Source organism: Olea europaea, chromosome 11 (assembly GCF_002742605.1).
Source record: "Olea europaea var. sylvestris chromosome 11, O_europaea_v1, whole genome shotgun sequence".
NCBI lineage: Eukaryota > Viridiplantae > Streptophyta > Magnoliopsida > Lamiales > Oleaceae > Olea > Olea europaea.
The window spans coordinates 31,319,702-31,337,564 of record NC_036247.1 but is presented as its reverse complement, the minus strand read 5'-3'; the positions used below and the strand labels follow the sequence as shown (position 1 = coordinate 31,337,564).

Here is a 17,863-nt window from a genome sequence, read left to right as displayed (position 1 = left end):
CTATGTTAAAGAAATAGGGAAAAATAGATTGCTTAAAGAAATGGAGAAAAGTAGGAAAGCGAGAGAGAGAGAGAGTATAAAAAATAAAGAAAAAAATTCTTGAAAAAAAGGAAGAAAATCCCTCCGTTTGGGGAGTGCGCTCCAACTCTCCACAGTACGGAGAGTTTTTTTTTCTTTTGCTCATGGCAGTTTATATATATTAAAATTATTATTTTTTAAATAGTGATTTCACAATGCGTGTGGAAAAATATTCATAAACAAAATTCTTTGCCTCATTTTCTTTTTTATTTTTGCTCATGACAGTTCATATATTCTATGTTGAAAAAGTAGGGAAAAATAGATATTGCCTAAAAACTGGAGAAAAGTAGGGAGAGTGAGAGAGAGAGAGAGAGAGAGCAAAAAAAGGAAAAAAAAAAAAAGAAGAAAAAAATTACCGAAAAAAAGAAAGAAAATCTCTCTGTCCTGTGAGAAGAGTGCGCTCCAACTCTCTGCAATGTGCGGAAAGTGTGCTCCAACTCCTTGCACTCTGCGGAGAGTGCGCTCCAACTCTCCGCAAAGTGAGAAGATTTTTTTTTTTTTTTTGACTCATGACAGTTTATATATATTAAATTTTTTTTTTAATGGTGATGGCACGATGCGTGTGGAAAGAATATTCATAAACAAAATTCTTAGCCTCATTCCCCTTTTTATTTTTGCTCATGACTGTTTATATATACTATGTTGAAGAAGTAGGAAAAAATAAATATTGTCTAAAAAATGGAGAAAAGTAGGAAGAGCGAGAGAGAGTAAAAAAAAAAGAAGAAGAAAAAAAAATTACCGAAAAAAAAAGAAAATCTCTCTTCATTGTGCGGGCTCCAACTCTCCGCACTGTGTGGAGATTTCATTTCGACTCTCCGTACTGTGCGGAGAGTGCGCTCCAACTTTCCGCACATTGTGGAGAAATGGCTCCGCACTCTCCTCACAGTGCGGAGAGATGATCTTCAACTCTCTGCATAGTACGGAGATTTTTTTTTCATGTTAGTTTATATATATATTAAAATTATTATTTTTTAATGGTGATGGCACGATGGGTGTGGAAAAAGATTTTTCAGATCACCATAAACAAAATTCTTTAGAAAATGCGAAAATGAAAAATGATATCATGTACAGTAAAATTGGATTAATTTCATGTTGCATCTACAATCCCTAACTGCCCTTTTTTTAAGAAGTTAGTTAGTCAATTTTAATAAAACAATGTAACTTTTTTTCATTTTTACATGTTTATCATGAATTGTACGAGTGGTGGTAAGGAAGACAATCGGGTTCGTTGGCTCGAATTTCTCGTGGCTCGAGCCAAGCTCGGAGGCAACGAGCTAAGGTTCGGGCTGAGCCTCATTTTTGGGAGTTGGCTCAAGCCGAGCCGACTCGTAGTTAAAAAAAGGAGGAAAAAAGAGAAAAAATCTGCTGCTTATTGCAAGCAAAGGCAGCTATATCAAGCTATCAACTGGCAGCAAATCTGCTGCGGGTTGTCAACAAAGAGGTTTATATATAAATAAAAAAAATCCAAAAATCGAGCTCGCCCTGGCTCGACTCGATAAGGCCCGAGCCGAAAGCTCCTGTCGAGCCTTAATTTTCTAGCCGAGCAAAAGCCAAAAAAAACCCATTTTAAAAAAGCTCGAGTCGAGTTTGAGTAAAAATTTTTGGCCCGCGAGCCGGCTCGACTCTTTGACATTCCTAAGTGGTGGCAATAGAGAGAGAGAGTGGTTGAATTCGCATAAAATAATATATTTTAAGATTTTGTTACTTTTTTTAAAAAAATTTACGTCACTTTTTTGAGCGCGTCATTTCTTTTTTTTTTTAAATTTTGTTACTTTTTTTTGGAACAGTGTTTGTCATTTTTTTAATTATTAATTATTATTATTATTATTTAATTTCTATCATTTTTTAATGACATACATCATTGTTTGATAAAAGTGATATTTAGGGGGTGTTTGATAGATATTTTTATGTAAAAATGTATTTTGGAAAAGTAAATTTATGTGAAATGTGTGGTTGAAAAATAATGAAAAGTTTATGATTTACGTGAAATATTATTTTAATAAAAAATGTGTTGTTGAAAAGAAGAGAGAGAAAAATGCATTTTGAAAAAAATGGCTACCAAACAGGGCCTTAACTTTATATAGTATTTTTCACTTTCAAAAGTTTTTTTAAATGATTAATGGGTTAGTTGAGTTGGTAGATGACAATGATAGTGAATTAATTTATAGATATTTGACATTTTTATTAGTGTTTTGTCAGTAAATTGACTTAAAGATACTTGAAGGTGAATGGAGAAAGAGGACGGTGGTTATATCACTTTTTTGTCACTTTATTAAATTGATTTCAATGTTTTAATTGGTGTTTTGCCACTTTTTAAAATTTCTGTACATTTTTTGAGTGGCATTTCTTTAAATTTCTATCTATTTTTAGTGTTTGCACTATTTTTTGTTTTTGTTTTCTGTCACTATTTTGAATTTTTGAATGGTAAACATCACTTTTGAATAAAAAGTAACATTGTGACATTTTAATTTTACACAATATTTTTTACTTCCAAAATGCTTTTTATATGATTTTTAAAAAGACTTTTAATTTTAAAATCTTACTACATGTACACAATGATGTACACTTTAGTTTACACTTTGTCACGTGTCATTATCCTATTGAACAATTTAAATTTCAAACAGGTTTTTCATCCAATTGATACTTGACAACAATTCAAGTGTCAACCAAAATGTCAAAAATCAGTGTACAAAGTACAAATAGCAAAGTTCTTAATTTTAAATAATTAATAATAGTCAAATTTCATTTTGAGCCCATTCTTCATAAAGCGAATTTTTTGAAGAATGTATAGTTAATGTTACGCCCCTCACTAACCACCTCAGTGAGGTGCCACGCGTCAATACGAGGTGTCACCGAATTGGTATACGCCTCGACACGCTTGTGAGTCACAAGTACTACCTAAGTGATATTATCCTAGACGTTCTCTAACAATGAAGTGGATGAGACGAGGCAACACACGACGGAGAAGTGCAGAGGCCCAATTGTCGTTAGTTTCAGAGACGTATCTTTGTATCAGGATCCCCTTATCTTTATGAATTCATTGATGTGACATCGCAGTGTTATGTCAACTCACATGTCAGAAGAATTAATTACCTGCCCACTTAGGATTCGACTGATTGACGCGCTACGAGCAAATGCGTCACACCGTCATATGCATACACATGCCCCACATCTAACGGTGCCCTTTGACTATAAATACCAAAAGCTTGACAAGAAACAAATGTAATCTTTTCTAATTTTAGGCACTCCACAACCAAGCAATACATATTCTCTCCTCCCACTTTCTTGCACAATTTCGACACCGCCCCTGTCATCGTTTACTGACTTGACTGTTGGAGTATGTGCAGTCGCCACCACCCCACTGGTATCGACCGTATACGTCTGATCGTTCGTTCTTGTGTGCAGAGATAAACGCGTGGAGTGACTCTCAGTTGGCCACATGAAGGGTCCACTACGCGACTTAAACAATTAAATTGCCAAAAATGTTTTAATTTACATAAGAAAAAATATTTTATTGAAAGATTATAGTTTTTAATAATAAGGCTCAAACTGGGCTATAGAAAGTTCCAATTGTGTTATGTGTACAATCGGGGTTGACAACTTTAGTTGACAACTAGATACATGCGAGGGGGGCCGGCGCTGAATAAAAAATTCTTGGTCCCCCCTCCTGTGAGCACATTGTCAATCGGGTTTGTCAATCCTGATTGTATAAGAAGAATAATTTATGGAAGTTCTGCAAATATACTGTAGATAAAAAATTGTATCATGCTATATGTATATTTTGTTTGACATTGTGCCACATGTCTTTTCATGAGTGGACAGTTTTTAAATGCAACAAACTATTTCGCCAATTACAATTTAAAAATGAATAAAATGTCAACAATCATATCAACTAAATAATATACAAATGACTTAATCCTAAAAAATTACAGCTACAAATCGTTTTGGTAAGAACCAGGGCCCCAATTTTTGTCGGCTAGTTTACCTGGAAGCGCAATACGCTATTCGGAAGGGCATACCTGTCATTATATCCATAAAAAATTCCGCCCTCACGTGAACCGTCAGATCTGAATTTCAATTTAGATCAAATCGTGCCATAGAGCGCCTCCTCAAAATTTCAAAATCCTGCTCTCCTTCCATTTTCTACACACACACACACACACACACACACACACACACAGAGTAGAGTGAGGATCTGATTATTTTTTTCACCAACGGTAGGCTACAGAATACAGATTGTGAGGCACAGAATCAAGAATGTCGGGTAGACACGAGAAAGAGAAGGGGGTCAATGTCCAGGTGCTTCTTCGTTGCAGGTAGTGTATTTATACGATTTCAGGGTTCCCATTTTTCTTTTATTTTTCGAAATTTTGAGTTATTTCTGTAAAAATTGGTGAATTTTCAGACCGTTTAGTGAGGATGAGTTGCGGAACAACGCTCCGCAGGTCGTGACATGTAACGATTACCAGAGAGAGGTGTCGGTTTCACAGAATATCGCTGGGAAACACATAGATAGAGTTTTTACGTTTGACAAGGTAATTTTCAGTAACGGGTTACTTATCATTAATTATAATGACTAGAATTTATTTTTGCGTTTGTATATTAGTTTTTATGTTCCAGGTGAAAAAAATAGGTTTGACTTGTTTTTATTTCTTTTTCTATGATTGGAAGTCTCTTAAGTTAAGAATGAAATTATCAGTATTTCACTGAACTTAAGGAGTGTTAGATTTGCAAAATCATAAGGATCTGTTCATGTTCAACTGACCTGGGGCACTTTCTTTTGTTTTTGTGCTTGTTCATCTTGTAATAGGTTATCAATAAATAAAAAAACTAACTTTACTGGCAATATAGGATCTCCCACATGCTAAATCAATCCAGAACTCCATCTTGACATGACGAGTATTGATCCCCCTCTGCAGGAAGGATTCCTTATATGTAAAATTGACATTTAAAAGATTTGCAGTTAAAGTAAGAATTTATATCGTCTTTTTAGAGACGGAAACCATAGTTTTTAAGAAACTACCACTCAAGGATTCTGAAGCAAAACACTTGGAAATCAGAATGTTGGCCTATTTGTATTTTTAAAATGCATTCTTTAACTCTGCTTAGAACAATTTGACAATTATTAGCAATTCAGGTTTTCGGACCCAACGCGCAACAAAAGGATCTCTATGAACAAGCTGTTGTCCCCATAGTTAATGAGGTATTGGAAGGTTTCAACTGTACTATCTTTGCTTATGGGCAAACTGGTACTGGAAAAACTTATACCATGGAGGGTGAATGTAAGAGGTCTAAGGTACTATCCATTATGATGTTGTTTTACTTATTACTTCAACTGTTACATTCATTTCTTTTGCAGATTTGGATATCTGATTTTCCTTTATCTTGCAGAGTGGACCCAATGGGGAGTTGCCATTGGGAGCAGGAGTCATACCTAGAGCAGTTAAGCAGATTTTTGACACATTAGAGAGTCAAAATGCAGAATACAGTGTGAAAGTCACTTTCCTGGAGTTGTACAATGAAGAAATCACTGACTTGCTAGCCCCCGAAGAGATTTCAAAGGTTCCCTTAGAGGACAAGCAGAAAAAGCAGTTGCCACTTATGGAAGATGGTAAAGGTGGCGTTCTTGTTAGAGGACTAGAAGAGGAAATTGTGACAAGTGCTAATGAGATTTTCACTTTACTTGAAAGGGGATCTGCTAAACGTCGAACTGCAGAAACTTTACTAAACAAACAATCTAGGTTTCTAGTTTTCTCTGCTTTATTATATCTTTGCAGTCTCTTTTTACTTTTGGAGACATTTATGATGTTTATACATCTTTTTTGATATCAGTCGATCACATTCTTTGTTTTCAATAACGATACACATTAAGGAAGCAACACCTGAAGGCGAAGAGCTAATAAAATGTGGCAAATTGAATTTGGTTGATTTAGCTGGTTCAGAGAACATTTCACGCTCTGGTGCTAGGGAGGTAATTTTTAACTTCTTTGCCTGTATAAGTTGTGAATATGATAGTCGAGTATGAAAAGTTTAATTATTACTTTCTTTTGTTATGTTGGTTGTACTGATTGCTATCACTTTTATAATGTTGCAAGATTATTTGGACTCTTTTTTAATTCTGGAATATGTTTCTAATTTTCAGGGAAGGGCAAGAGAAGCTGGAGAAATAAATAAAAGTTTGCTTACATTAGGACGAGTAATTAATGCTCTTGTGGAGCATCTTGGACATGTACCGTACAGGTTGAATCATGTAGAAGTTTTTGATCATCTGTTTGGTTAGTTCATTCTCAGCAACTTATCTATCAACTTGCTATGCTTACTTTGTTAACAGGGATAGCAAACTCACAAGGTTACTCCGTGATTCACTGGGAGGTAGAACCAAGACTTGCATTATTGCCACTGTCTCGCCAGCTGTTCATTGTCTTGAGGAGACCCTAAGCACACTAGACTATGCCCACAGGGCTAAGAATATAAAAAATAAGCCTGAGGTTTGGTGCAACTTTTTCTTTATATCATATTAAATTATTTATTTTTCTGGTTTTTCCTATTTTAATGGATAAATTTAGACAGCAATATGTAATTCTTATTTTGTACCACTGCAAAAAATTCTTCACAAACCATCCAAGTCATAAGATTTTTTGCCCTATCTTTTTGTAGGTGAACCAGAAGATGATGAAAACAACTCTGATTAAGGACCTCTATGGAGAAATAGATCGGCTTAAGGCAGGTAAATCTTCTAGTACTCGGTGAGATGTTTTCGTTGATAATAATTACTTATGGTGGAATTTCTACCTTGTCATCTTATATTTTCTATCCTGATTTTGTACAGAAGTTTATGCTACTCGAGAAAAGAATGGGGTCTACATCCCTAAGGAGAGATACTACCAGGAGGAGAGTGAGAGGAAGGTACTTCTCGAATGCTGGATCCTTTAAACAGGATTTCCTTTGTCCTTTTGAGTCATTTTAACTCTTGATTTATTTAATCTTTGTTCTACATGAGACAAACTATTGTTTTGTTGTAATAATTTTCATTATTTCCATGATGAATTACTTTGAGGGCTTAATGATTTCTCATCAATTTTAGAATTTTTTATTACTGTAAAATATTTTCTGCATTTTAGGTGATGGCTGATCAGATTGAACAAATGGGAGTTACAATCGAAAACCATCAGAAGGTTAGTTTGTCTCATATTGTTAACTAGTAGACACATTATCTATGATTATCTCTAATTTGTTTTGATTGAATGGGTAAAGCAACTGGAGGAATTGCAAATTAAATATGACAGTCAAGTTCAACAGTGCTTCGATTTGAGTAACAGACTTGATGCTACCGAAGTAAGTTATTGTCATATTGCCGTGCCATGTTTTCGATTCATTTATTGATTCTTATTTGGAGTTGTATGCAGAAAGACCTGAAACAAACCAGTGAATTGTTGGCAAATACTGAGAATGAATTGAGACAATGCAAGTATTCCCTCACGGAACGGGACTTTATCATATCCGAGCAGAAAAAAGCAGGTATTTTGTGGTTTCGTAAAGAGTTGAAATTTTATTCTTTCTGGTGCCTAAATCATGTTATTGAATATATAAACAGAGAATGCACTGGCTCATCAAGCATGTGTATTACGGGCTGACCTGGAAAAATCTCACAATAATAATGCTTCATTATTTCTGAAAATTGGTATGTAGTTTCAATGATAAATCCTTTTCTCTCCTCTTCTCTTTTTTATTTATTTTATTTTTTCTGTATATGGGTATAATGATTTTAATTATTACTTTTACAGCCAGAGAGGACAAACTGAATGCTGATAACAGGTCAACTGTGGACACTTTTCAGGGTGAGCTAGCGCAGCAGCTTGGTACCCTTTGTAAGACATTGGCCACGTCTATTTCTCACCAAACCGAACACCTTAAGTGTGTTGAAAATCTCTGCAATTCTTTTCTGAAAGTACATGATAAGGTGTTTGTTACATTTCACTGATTTGTCGTTTATCTTCATTTTTTTTTTGGGTAATTTGTACTTTTCCGTATATACTACTATTTTCCAAAATCTTTTATTTGCTTGTAATTGTAAATTCCCTATCCAGCATAATTTCTACATTCTTATTTCTCTAAATTTTGCTCATAGGCTGCCTTAAATTTAAAGAACAAAGTAAGTGCTTCAAGAGCTTTGTATATCTCTCATTTTGAGGCTGTACAGAATGTTGTAAGGCTGCACAAAGCCAATACAAATTCTTCTTTGGATGAAATATCAATTTTGGCTTCATCCAATTCATGCTCTGTTGAAGAAGTAAGAATTTGAAATTACTGTTCTTGTCCTTTTATGTTTTTGACGTTCATTGTTTGGCCTTGTAGGTTCTCAACCTTTTTTGTTTGAATCTTTGATGTAGTTTTTAGCTGCAGAGTCTGTTGAAGTGAGTTCAGTTTTTAGTGATCTTCAGGAAGCTCTATCTAGTCATCAAGGGGAAATGGCACACTTAGCCAGAGAGCTTCGACAGGTTTGCATATTTACTACAGGAACTCCTTTATTTAGTAGCTTGTTTATTTCCCTTTATAGTTAATATTTGAATGTTTCGATTTTTGCAGAAATTTAATGCTAATATTGAGCACTTGATAGATACCTCAGAAAATATTCATGGATTTCTTGATAAGCTTTTGGAAGAATCAGAACGGTTTAAAGGGCATGCAAATCAGGTTGATGATATACAAACTAAGTGTATTGTAGAATTTCAGAATGCTTATGAGGTATATCCTATATTGCAATGTTAGTTATTAATTGCATACTGTAACTGTATGTTGCCTTACATATAAGTTCTTCATCTTTAGGAACAATCTAGGTCAGATGTGGAGAAGCTTATTGCTGATATGACCTCTCTAGTCTCTAAATGCATGCATCGCCAAAAAGAGATGGTATATAACTCGGGTGTCATCATCATTAATTAATTTTTTGCATTTTTCAATTTATTTTTTTCGATATCTAACTAATAGTTCATAGGTGGATACGAGGCTTGGTGATCTTAGAGAAAGCATAAATGGAAGCAAGACTTTTGTGGATGGGCATCTTTCAAAAATGGAAAGTATTACAACAGACCTGAAAAGGAAATGGCAGGATTCCTTCATGCAGGCGGAGAATAATTTTAAGGACAATGCTGACTTCTCTGCTGCTAAGCATTGTCGTATGGAGTTACTTCTGCAGAAATGGTGTGAAACAAGTTATTTCTTTATTTCGGCCTCATTTTTACTTTCTACTTATAAAAAAATTTGTCCCCCTTTACCACGTCCCATTAGAATTGCTGCACGTGTTTAGTTTCAATTCCATTTTGGTCTTTTTTCTTCTTCGCTTTGCCTATGTTTGTTTCTTACTCCTTTGTATGTTTTCTTATCCAGTGTAAACACTGCCGATACAGCTTTGAATAGGTGGCAAAGAACACAAAAATCATTGAACGACATGGGAAGTCAACATGCCACCATGGTTGCTTCACATATTAGGTTGGTCAATGTAGTCTTGCTCTCTTCTTTAGTTGTAACTTGTAATTTCAAGGTTAGTTCAGTGTAAGAGCTGAGTTAAACACTCAGTTTCTCATCGTCAGGCGTCTTTTGTAATTTGATCACTTGTGGTTTTGTTTGCTTTTGTCCTCTACATGTTTAAATTTTAATAATGCCTTTCTAAAATAGACAATAAATAACTGGGTTCAGCTAGCTGCAATTGACACTGTTCTCACTGTTATAAAACGTCAGCTCATGTTTACTGCTATTTTGTTTGATAAAAGGACTTATCCTAAGAACAACAAATTAATTAATTTCTGAATCTTTGTTTTAGGAACATGTGCAATAGTAATGAACTACATGATGCTGAAATTGACTCTGCAAGGGTTATAGTTGGAGAAGATATCACAAAGAACAGCGAAGGCATCCTTCAGTATTTTGATGGTTTGTTTTACTCAATTGAATCCCTACCATTTTTTTCCATTCATTGTTAATTACTTTTGAGGAAGTATCTATTAATAGTTTATGCTAAATTTATTTACTTAAGGGTTTTAAGCAAACAAACGTAACATATAACTCACATTTATTTGTACAAATAGAAAATGCTAGCTTCTGGATTCACAGCATAAAGGAAAAAACCTTCACCAGTGTCCCATATAATGATGAGTTACATTTTGGTACTTAATTGTCAAATGGGATTGCTTGTCAGTTATGATTAGATCCCATCTAAGCAACATTCCTTTTAATTTGTTTTTCTTGTGAAAACTTAGTTCTTAATTGCTATTGATTCATCCATTGTGAAGGGAGAGAATGATTTCAGTGTCCATACCTTTGACATTTCTTCCCTGTTCCATTTTCAGGCATGTCAGAGCAAGAGAGAGGTTATGTTTCTGAAATTTTAACGACCTCTAGATTTCATTCTGAAACTCTTGAGATCCTTCAAAAAGATCACTCTCAGCAGTCAGACTCTATGAAACAGCATGCCGTTGATACTTTCAGGCAAAAATATATGGTATGTTCTAAAATTATGTTTTGAATGGTTATCACGATGTTATGGCTCTTGGTTTAAAAATTGAAATTTACACACCTTTAACACGACTAACCCTTCTTTATTGTTTGATGCATTTCCTTTTGTTTTGCTGTGGATAAGATATAGAATCATGTCATAAAATAGTATGTTCATAAGAGCAAAACTATCCGGATGGAATTTCCCGTATATGATTTTAACCACTTCATTGATGCTCAGGATTATGAGGTCACTGGCTCAACCCCTGTGAAATTTGAGCAGGATATTCCTAGCAAGGCCACTATTGAGTCATTACGAGCCATGCCAGTGGAAGTCTTGCAAGAAGAATTCCGAGAAAACCATTCAAATGAATCCCTTCAAGTAAAGGAACTAAAGCCTTTGCTGATTCCTCGCTCCCCACTTTCACAGATAAACTAAAATAGTTGCGAACTGGTCCATCTGTTATTATCTTTACCTAACTTTGTGTTTGTATTTTACATGTATACGTTTCTCTTAATCTGCAATCTACTTTGAATCCAAAGCTTGTGTAGAGGTTTGTAATCCTATATTAGGCTTATCAAGAAGAATAAATCCCTCGGGATTTAGTAAAGGTTGTAAGCTTCGGATTAATGAGCCAATTAATCTTTATTTACTGCTATTAATCTTACATTTATACTTTCTATTTTTATTTACAAAAGACAAGGATTTCAAGGTTGAGTATTAATGAGCCAATTAATCTTTATTTACAGCTATTCAAACTTCCATTATATGTTGAATTGAATGGAGTTGTACCTTAACACTGCTGAGAATTAGGCTTTGACCTGGCATATGACAATAGGCATAACCCTCGTAATTTGACCTGGCATATGACAATGGGCATAACCCTCGTATTTAATTGTCATTGTTGAGTTTGAAATTTTAAATGGATTGTTCGTGATAAATAGAAGGTAATAAGTGATTATATCTATATTTATTGGAAGATGCACATGTCGTAATAGTTAAGATGAAGGGTCATGTTGCAACTTGTTTGCATGAGATCTAAATCACTAGTAAACGTTGATCAATCTATACAACATTGAGCCTTCGTTTGGCTTCCATTTTCATTTTTTTTCACTTTTATTTTCAATAACACAATCTTTCATAAAATAATATTATATACAAATAAAAAGAATTTCATTCTTTTTTAACCACACATTTTTCAAAAAAATACTATTTCAACTATTAAAATTTGGTAAGAATGGGAGCCAAACGGGGGCTGAATTTGTTCTCAAACCTTGTACACGCTTTAAGCATAGTTTAAGCTAAACAAACATGTTCTCAACAGTATATCTGTAAGTAACTTTAATGAATATATATAAAGTTACTTTTTTCATTAACTTTGAACATAAAGTTTGATTTCAAATACAATTTATAAACAGAAATTTTACATATATTTAAAATAAAAAATTAAATAACTTGCTTATTTGTATATACTTTACTTATATTCAGCTTCAGTCAATAAATAAGAATTTCTCATTTCAAGATTTACTTATTTATTAATAACTAAACTTGATTTATATGGACTTTTTTAGGCATGCACTGGTCTTGTAATATAGCCTTCTATTTGACCGTTAAATCTGTTAAAGATTTTCATGGTTGTACGTGAGTGCTAATCTAATGATTATGTACAGACGCCGAAATCTTGTTCCCTCAAACCGTGGATCTTATCGACTTCTATCAATTTCCTCTGCTCAAATGATGATTGAATCCCCATGCCAAAATCAAATTCTTGATCAAACATTCTCCAATCAAAGTATCCACATAACCCAAACACCAAAATCAGAATTTTCACATATACTGGAACCAAAATTTTACCTTTCTAGACTCGTCAAGTGTAAAAATCTTTCACCAGTTTATCAAATACATGCTCAAGTAATTGTTAATGGGCTGCTCCAAAATCCCATTGTTACTAATAAAATTCTTTATACATATACGTTGCACAAGGATTTAGGGAATGCAAGTGCATTATTTAGAGGGTTTAGTAAACCAGACCCGTTTTCTTGGAGTGTTATGGTTGGCGGATATGCTAAAGCTGGTGACTTTATGAATTGTTTTAGAACATTTAAGGAGTATATAAGGTCCGGAATTGTGCCTGATAGCTATACTTTGCCTTTTGTGATAAGGGTTTGCCGAGATACAAAGGATTTGCAAATGGGTAGATCGATACATAATGTTGTTTATAAGTTCGGGTGGATTTCAGACCCTTTTTCGACTGCAACACTAGTGGACATGTACGCGAAATGTAAGGTTATCGAGGATGCAACACAGCTGTTTGATGGAATGCTGAAGAGGGACCTTGTTAGTTGGACTGTGATGATCGGGGCGTGTACTGAGTGTGGAAATGCGGATGAGGCACTGGTTTTGTTTGACAGGATGAAAGCGGAAGGAACTGTGCTGGATAAGGTTGCTATGGTAAATGTTGTGAACGCTTGCGCAAAGTTAGGGGTGATGCATAAGGCAAAGATAGTTCATGATTACATTCGAAGGACGAATTTTTCACTGGACGTGATCTTGGGGACTGCAATGATTGATATGTATGCAAAGTGTGGGAGTGTCGACTCTGCCAGGGAGATATTTGATCAGATGAGAGAGAAGAACATTATATCATGGAGTGCAATGATTGCAGCTTATGGATACCATGGGGATGGCCAGAAGGCTCTGGATTTGTTCAATATGATGTTGGGGAGTGGGATATTGCCTAATAACATCACATTTGTTTCACTCTTGTATGCTTGTAGTCACTCTGGGCTTGTTGCAGAGGGTCTTCAACTTTTCTCATTGATGCAAGATGAGTATGGAGTAAGACCAGATGCAAAACATTTTACTTGTATGGTTGACCTATTTGGTCGGGCTGGAAAGCTCGATCAGGCCTTGAAATTGATCGAGGATATGAGTATTGAAAAAGATGAGGGACTCTGGGGTGCACTGCTTGGTGCATGTAGGATTCATGGTCATGTTGAACTAGCAGAAAAGGCAGCAGAGTCCCTCATTGAATTACAACCCCAAAATGCAGGACATTATGTATTGCTTTCAAACATATATGCCAAAGCAGGTCGATGGAAAGAAGTGGCAAAGGTTAGGAAACTAATGACCCATCAGCGATTAAAGAAAGTTCCCGGTTGGACATGGATTGAAGTAGATAATAAGATCCATAAATTTAGTGTGGGGGACTGTACTCATCCCCTATCGAAGGAGATATATGAGGAACTGAAGCAGTTGAGAGAGAAAGTAGAGCTGGCTGGGTACGTTCCTGATACAAATTTTGTGCTGCACGATGTTGATGAGGAACTCAAGTTTGGATGTTTGTACGCTCATAGTGAAAGGTTGGCAATATCATTTGGACTAATCAGCACCCCTGAGGGAACCCCAATTAGAATTACAAAGAATCTAAGGGTTTGTGGAGACTGTCACACATTTAGTAAATATGTCTCTTTGATTACACATAGGGTAATTATTGTTCGTGATGCCAATCGGTTCCACCATTTTAAAGAAGGTGGTTGTTCTTGTGGAGATTACTGGTGAATGGCGTATCGTATTCTGAAAAATAAGGTAAATATTTTTTGTTTTTAGTTCCTCACTTTTTCAACATCGAATTATTATTTAAGAACTGCTTTATGCAACTCAAACTTCAATTCTCATGGACACAATCCCAGATATACTTGAAATAAACAGTCTTCTATACGTGTATATTATGCTTACTGAGTGTTTGAAAGTCAATGTGTACTACTCAAGCTCATGTAACTTGTAACTGCTCTATGCTCCAGAAGAATAATGTAGCTGGTTAGATAGTAATAAGAAATTGAACTGAGGCCTGGATTATAAAAAAATTTAGATGGGAAATTATTCCATAACCAGTTTCCTTTTTTTGACAATATTCAGAACATTCAGTGTAATTATAATTATTTGGTTATAAAGATGGAAACGAGTTTGGATGCACTGTTGACTCAGAAGATCTTTTTTTGTTTTGAGCCACAACTCAATCATATCTGCACCAACAATGTGCGAAATAGTACGAGGCATACAATCTACTCGATGATTATTAACTAGGCCAGAAGTAGTAAAAGATGCTGTGTATGGGCCACACATTTCCCATTTCTAGGCACGAATGGGCAAGTACCACAACCTACATCAGAAACCAGAGCTATATTATCAACTAGAATCAGTGAATTTGCCCTATGGTTAAAATCAGACTTCAAATTTTGGATTACTTGTAGAGCATCACAAGAAAACTGGCCAGTACTGATCTTGAGGAAGCAGCAATAACCAGCCCCTCATGGTTCCGTATAACAGACGTTGACCTCCTGCCATCTTTAACCGAGGAAGATGACCAAATGAATCTCTCGTCAGGATGAGATAGACGTATCCTTGCTGTGTTATTTCTTTTGGTAAGAACTAGAGATCATCGGTTTGAATCTCAGCTCAGACAATATATTCTATTATTGGAAAAAAAAGCTTAGTATGTTTTTGTTGTTGGGGAGACTAGGAGTCTCTCTGGGTAGCTACATGCAATTAATGGACACAATAAATTAAAATAGTAAATGAATTCTACATGAGTACATATATACTTCTGGTCCCTGGATCAGACCAGCCGATCTGGTTCGATTTTTACACCTATGCACTTAACGTTTACTTGTTATGCTTACCTATAATACATGGACTGTTCTTTTCATTCATTAAGAGTATGTTTAGCAGATCAAAGTACACCGGATAAGGATTAAAGCTTGTGAGGTGCTTTTTCTGTCGAGCATTTAATAATTAGAAATCCACAAGGCTGTTTGGTTTGAAAATTTACTGCTTATAGATGCCGCGCTGAAATTCTTAAATTTTGTCATATATATTTTTCATGCAAGTCTTAAAGTGAAAAGGCAACTATATAGCTCAACTGCATTTTTCTTTATCTAAATATATAGGCTTTTTTTTTTTTTGGCCCCTCATGGGGTGGCCGAGTTAATGGAGTAGGTGAGTGCGGAGGTCTTTGGTCGCGAGTTCGACTCCCCTACCAACACTTTCTTGGTCGAGCGGTTTAGAATCTTTGATGAATATGATATAAAGAGATCATAATGTATACTTTCTGTGGCTCAATTTTGGGCTTTTTACTTCCAGTCTTCCATCATCACATACATTAAAGATTTTGTAGCCTCCCAGGGCACTTCTCCACTGGCAAAGGACGGACGCTGTCAAACCTGGCAGAGCAGAGGTCGTGAGTTCGAAACATGGGGCTCTTGGAAGGCAAGAATTTATTCTTGGAAGGCAAGGGAACATTTGGAAGGCAAGGATTTATTCTTGGAAGGCAAGTGGGAACTTGGAAGGCAAGGATTATTCTTGGAAGGCAAGGTGCAACTTGGATTGGCTTGCTTGGCACTTTGTCAGACCAGGTGGGGAGCGCTCGGACCCTGGCTAGTTGGAGGCACATCCTGCGATTAACCGGACTGTGTGAAGAGGGGCCGGATCACAGACCCAAGGATTAGTCTAGAATAGGACACCTTATAATGTATACTTTCTGTGGCTCAATTTTGGGCTTTTTACTTCCAGTCTTCCATCATCACATACATTAAAGATTTTGTAGCACTATACTTGTTTGTTTCAATTCCTTTTGTTTTGTTGAGTGATAATATTCAGAATTTTATTGTAAAATATTCGTTGAGAATTTCATTCTTCGAAACATGAACATTATAAACGAATACACCCCGAAGAATAAATCCACACAGTTGAAAATGAAAATGAAAACGAAAACAAAAAAGGAAAAGAAAAACTGAAATGAACATTGCAGTTCATCTCTTAATGGTTCATCAAATTAGGCTTATTCATGCTCCAAGCCTTCAAAGTCTCAATTTTGATAGTCTCTGTGCCATTGTTGAATGCATATAAATGAGTGTTGTCATAGATCGCGAGAGTAGGATAAACACGAGATGTAATGCAGGTCTTTCCTCTGGCACCAAAACTTTCCACTACCGAATGATCAATCTGCAAGAAACGAGCCATTTTAACTTGATAGTAAACAAAATTTATAGCTTGTTTGAAGGAAATTTGCAACGCAAGATTAAATTCATACCAGACTTCTAAGGGAAAGCTTCTTGTGAGAAAGATCTACATCTACAAAGCCTGCAAATGAGGGTCTATATGTTCCTGTCTCGTTATATAAGGAGGATCTGTGAATAAGATTAAATCGAATGAAGTTAGCTGGACATAATTAACAAAAGAAGAAACCAAGGCCAAGTAAATATTCTAATAATGAAATCTAGGCTTGGACAGACCTTGATGCATCAGAGCACATGAGAACTAGATGCTTTTCTTGATCCTTGAAAATTCTGAAAAAGACAGGAGTGTATTCTTCTAGGTTTTCTGTAGCCAATGTTAAGAGCCCAAATGGTCCTACTCCTCCTTGAACTGTCGATCCCTTTTGACTGCATAGATTTTGACCATCATATCGATCCCAACTGGGGTCGAATGTCTCTGCCTTGTCTAAGCTTTCGAAGGTGAAGATTATTTCAACATCGGCCTGCCATATTTATTCAACCATACCAAATAATGAGTTTCATATACATATTGCATTAGTAGTTATATTATTTGCTGGAGGTAATAGTGAGAGTACCTGTGCAGCTGTTATTCCTTTGATTTCAATTCGCTCTCCCTTCTCAAGTTTCTTATCTCTCACTTCTACCTTCTTCCCTCTTAGAGCTTGTATTTCTTCAATGGGCCATTGTAGCAATTGCTTGCCATTCGGATCGAGCACAATAGTTCTTGGAATAACCTAACAAAAAATTCCAAATAACAAGAGTTTAGCCTAGGAATCAAGAATTCTAAGTTAATTTATTGTGTTCTACTTGTATATACCTGAATTCCAGCCCAGCCCTTTCTTATATCGTCAATAACAGCATCAGACTCATTTGCCCATCCCCACAAGATCCTTCTGTTCTTGGCAGGATCAAAAAATGATTTTGAGGCATAAAAATTGCCATAATCATACCTCAAGCCCTTCCAGCCATCAACCATGTCTTTATCGGGAATATACCTATCCTTTGTTGTGTCATACATACCCAAGGTATAATATTCATATCTAGTAACATCAAGGCTAACCTTCAATACATGCTTGACATTTTCCCCCATGACCGAAGTGTCTAATCCATTAGTACCTTGTACCGAGACTGGGAAGAAATCGGGGCATTCCCAATTCCCAGTACCAGCAACAGAGTGCAAAGGATGCTTGGCCTTAACCCAGTGTAAGAAATCTCTACTCCTATACAAATGTGCAAT

At 35.6% G+C, this 17,863-nt stretch overlaps 3 protein-coding genes across 3 annotated transcripts in view; 2 read left to right on the top strand and 1 right to left on the bottom strand.

Annotated features, from left to right (window-relative positions):
• The first annotated feature begins 4,202 nt into the window (after window positions 1–4,202).
• LOC111404047 (kinesin-like protein KIN-5C) lies at window positions 4,203–11,287 on the top strand. The gene is made up of 23 exons (XM_023032762.1): window positions 4,203–4,394; window positions 4,484–4,613; window positions 5,216–5,374; window positions 5,470–5,819; window positions 5,911–6,049; window positions 6,221–6,318; window positions 6,410–6,566; window positions 6,736–6,805; window positions 6,908–6,984; window positions 7,200–7,253; window positions 7,333–7,413; window positions 7,485–7,596; window positions 7,673–7,759; window positions 7,863–8,038; window positions 8,207–8,368; window positions 8,469–8,576; window positions 8,665–8,823; window positions 8,905–8,988; window positions 9,074–9,279; window positions 9,466–9,567; window positions 9,899–10,008; window positions 10,425–10,576; window positions 10,811–11,287. The coding sequence occupies exons 1-23, from the start codon at window positions 4,336–4,338 to the stop codon at window positions 11,006–11,008; spliced, it is 3,030 nt and encodes a 1,009-aa protein (XP_022888530.1). The 5' UTR covers window positions 4,203–4,335; the 3' UTR covers window positions 11,009–11,287.
• An 867-nt stretch (window positions 11,288–12,154) lies between these two features.
• Window positions 12,155–15,762, top strand: LOC111404045 (pentatricopeptide repeat-containing protein At4g21065-like). Its single transcript, XM_023032761.1, has 2 exons — window positions 12,155–14,158; window positions 14,620–15,762. Exon 1 carries the CDS (start codon window positions 12,227–12,229, stop codon window positions 14,129–14,131), a length of 1,905 nt encoding a protein of 634 aa, XP_022888529.1. The 5' UTR covers window positions 12,155–12,226; the 3' UTR covers window positions 14,132–14,158; window positions 14,620–15,762.
• Window positions 15,763–16,210: 448 nt separating this feature from the next.
• LOC111404715 (beta-fructofuranosidase, insoluble isoenzyme 1-like) overlaps window positions 16,211–17,863 on the bottom strand; it is a 3,551-nt gene continuing 1,898 nt past the window's right edge. Inside the window, exons 5-9 of the mRNA XM_023033482.1 lie at window positions 17,444–17,863; window positions 17,202–17,360; window positions 16,864–17,108; window positions 16,662–16,758; window positions 16,211–16,573 (exon numbers count right to left, since the gene is read on the bottom strand). Coding sequence (XP_022889250.1) covers window positions 16,388–16,573; window positions 16,662–16,758; window positions 16,864–17,108; window positions 17,202–17,360; window positions 17,444–17,863 — 1,107 coding nt within the window. The 3' untranslated portion in view covers window positions 16,211–16,387. The remainder of the gene's footprint in view (window positions 16,574–16,661; window positions 16,759–16,863; window positions 17,109–17,201; window positions 17,361–17,443) is intronic.

Excerpts from the sequence above, each read along its gene's own strand:
- LOC111404047 (XM_023032762.1), top strand. The coding sequence starts at position 4,336 with ATGTCGGGTAGACACGAGAAAGAGAAGGGGGTCAATGTCCAGGTGCTT. Across the intron at positions 5,375-5,469 it reads GTGAATGTAAGAGGTCTAAG|AGTGGACCCAATGGGGAGTT; the intron begins GTACTATCCATT and ends TTTATCTTGCAG. Across the intron at positions 9,568-9,898 it reads ATGGTTGCTTCACATATTAG|GAACATGTGCAATAGTAATG; the intron begins GTTGGTCAATGT and ends TCTTTGTTTTAG.
- LOC111404045 (XM_023032761.1), top strand. The coding sequence starts at position 12,227 with ATGATTATGTACAGACGCCGAAATCTTGTTCCCTCAAACCGTGGATCT.